Source organism: Bison bison, unplaced genomic scaffold, assembly GCF_000754665.1.
Source record: "Bison bison bison isolate TAMUID 2011002044 unplaced genomic scaffold, Bison_UMD1.0 scf7180017864484, whole genome shotgun sequence".
Lineage (NCBI taxonomy): Eukaryota > Metazoa > Chordata > Mammalia > Artiodactyla > Bovidae > Bison > Bison bison.
Window position 1 is genome coordinate 173,986 of NW_011495044.1, and position 578 is coordinate 174,563.

The window sequence follows — 578 nt, forward strand, 5'->3', positions numbered from 1 at the left end:
ATGCCCAAAGTCTTCCTGGTGAAGAGGAGGAGCCTGGGGGTCTCGGTCCGCAGCTGGGATGAGCTCCCGGACGAGGAGAGGGCAGACACCTACATCCCAGGTGAGCGCCGCGCGGGGGCCGGGCCTGGGCGCCCGGTTCCTGGGGTGGGGGCAGGGGTAGCCGGGTCCCCTCTACTCCACGACCCGGGCTGGACTCCCTCCGTCCCCCATGCCCCTCCTTTGGGGGAGGGGGGAGGAAGTTACCAAGGAGGACCAAGAGTGAGAGGCTGGGAACCCGGGACGCCCTGCACCCCCTCCCCCCTAGTGGGCGCCTCTAATTGCCCTGCGGCGGGACCGTTGGCTGCTGCGGGCAGAGGTGGCCCAGGAGTGGGACTGGGGGCCACAAAGGGGCAGTCTCAATCCCATGTCCTCGTGAGGTTGCACAGGGATAGGTCAACCTCTCCGGGGCTAGGTGGCTCGAGATCGGGTCCCAGGGAGTGGAAATTTGGTGCGCGGTGTCCCCAGCCGCGCTTGGCCCTCGTACCTCGTGGGCACGGGAACTTGGAAAGAGGAGCGGACGCCCCCCACCGCCCCCCAGG

The 578-nt window shown here is 68.7% G+C and overlaps 1 protein-coding gene across 1 annotated transcript in view; it reads left to right on the forward strand.

Moving 5' to 3' along the window:
• OVOL2 (ovo-like zinc finger 2) overlaps positions 1-578 on the forward strand; it is a 28,699-nt gene continuing 28,121 nt past the window's right edge. Inside the window, exons 1-2 of the mRNA XM_010862791.1 lie at positions 1-144; positions 305-411. Of these exons, the coding sequence (XP_010861093.1) occupies positions 1-144; positions 305-411 (251 nt within the window). The remainder of the gene's footprint in view (positions 145-304; positions 412-578) is intronic.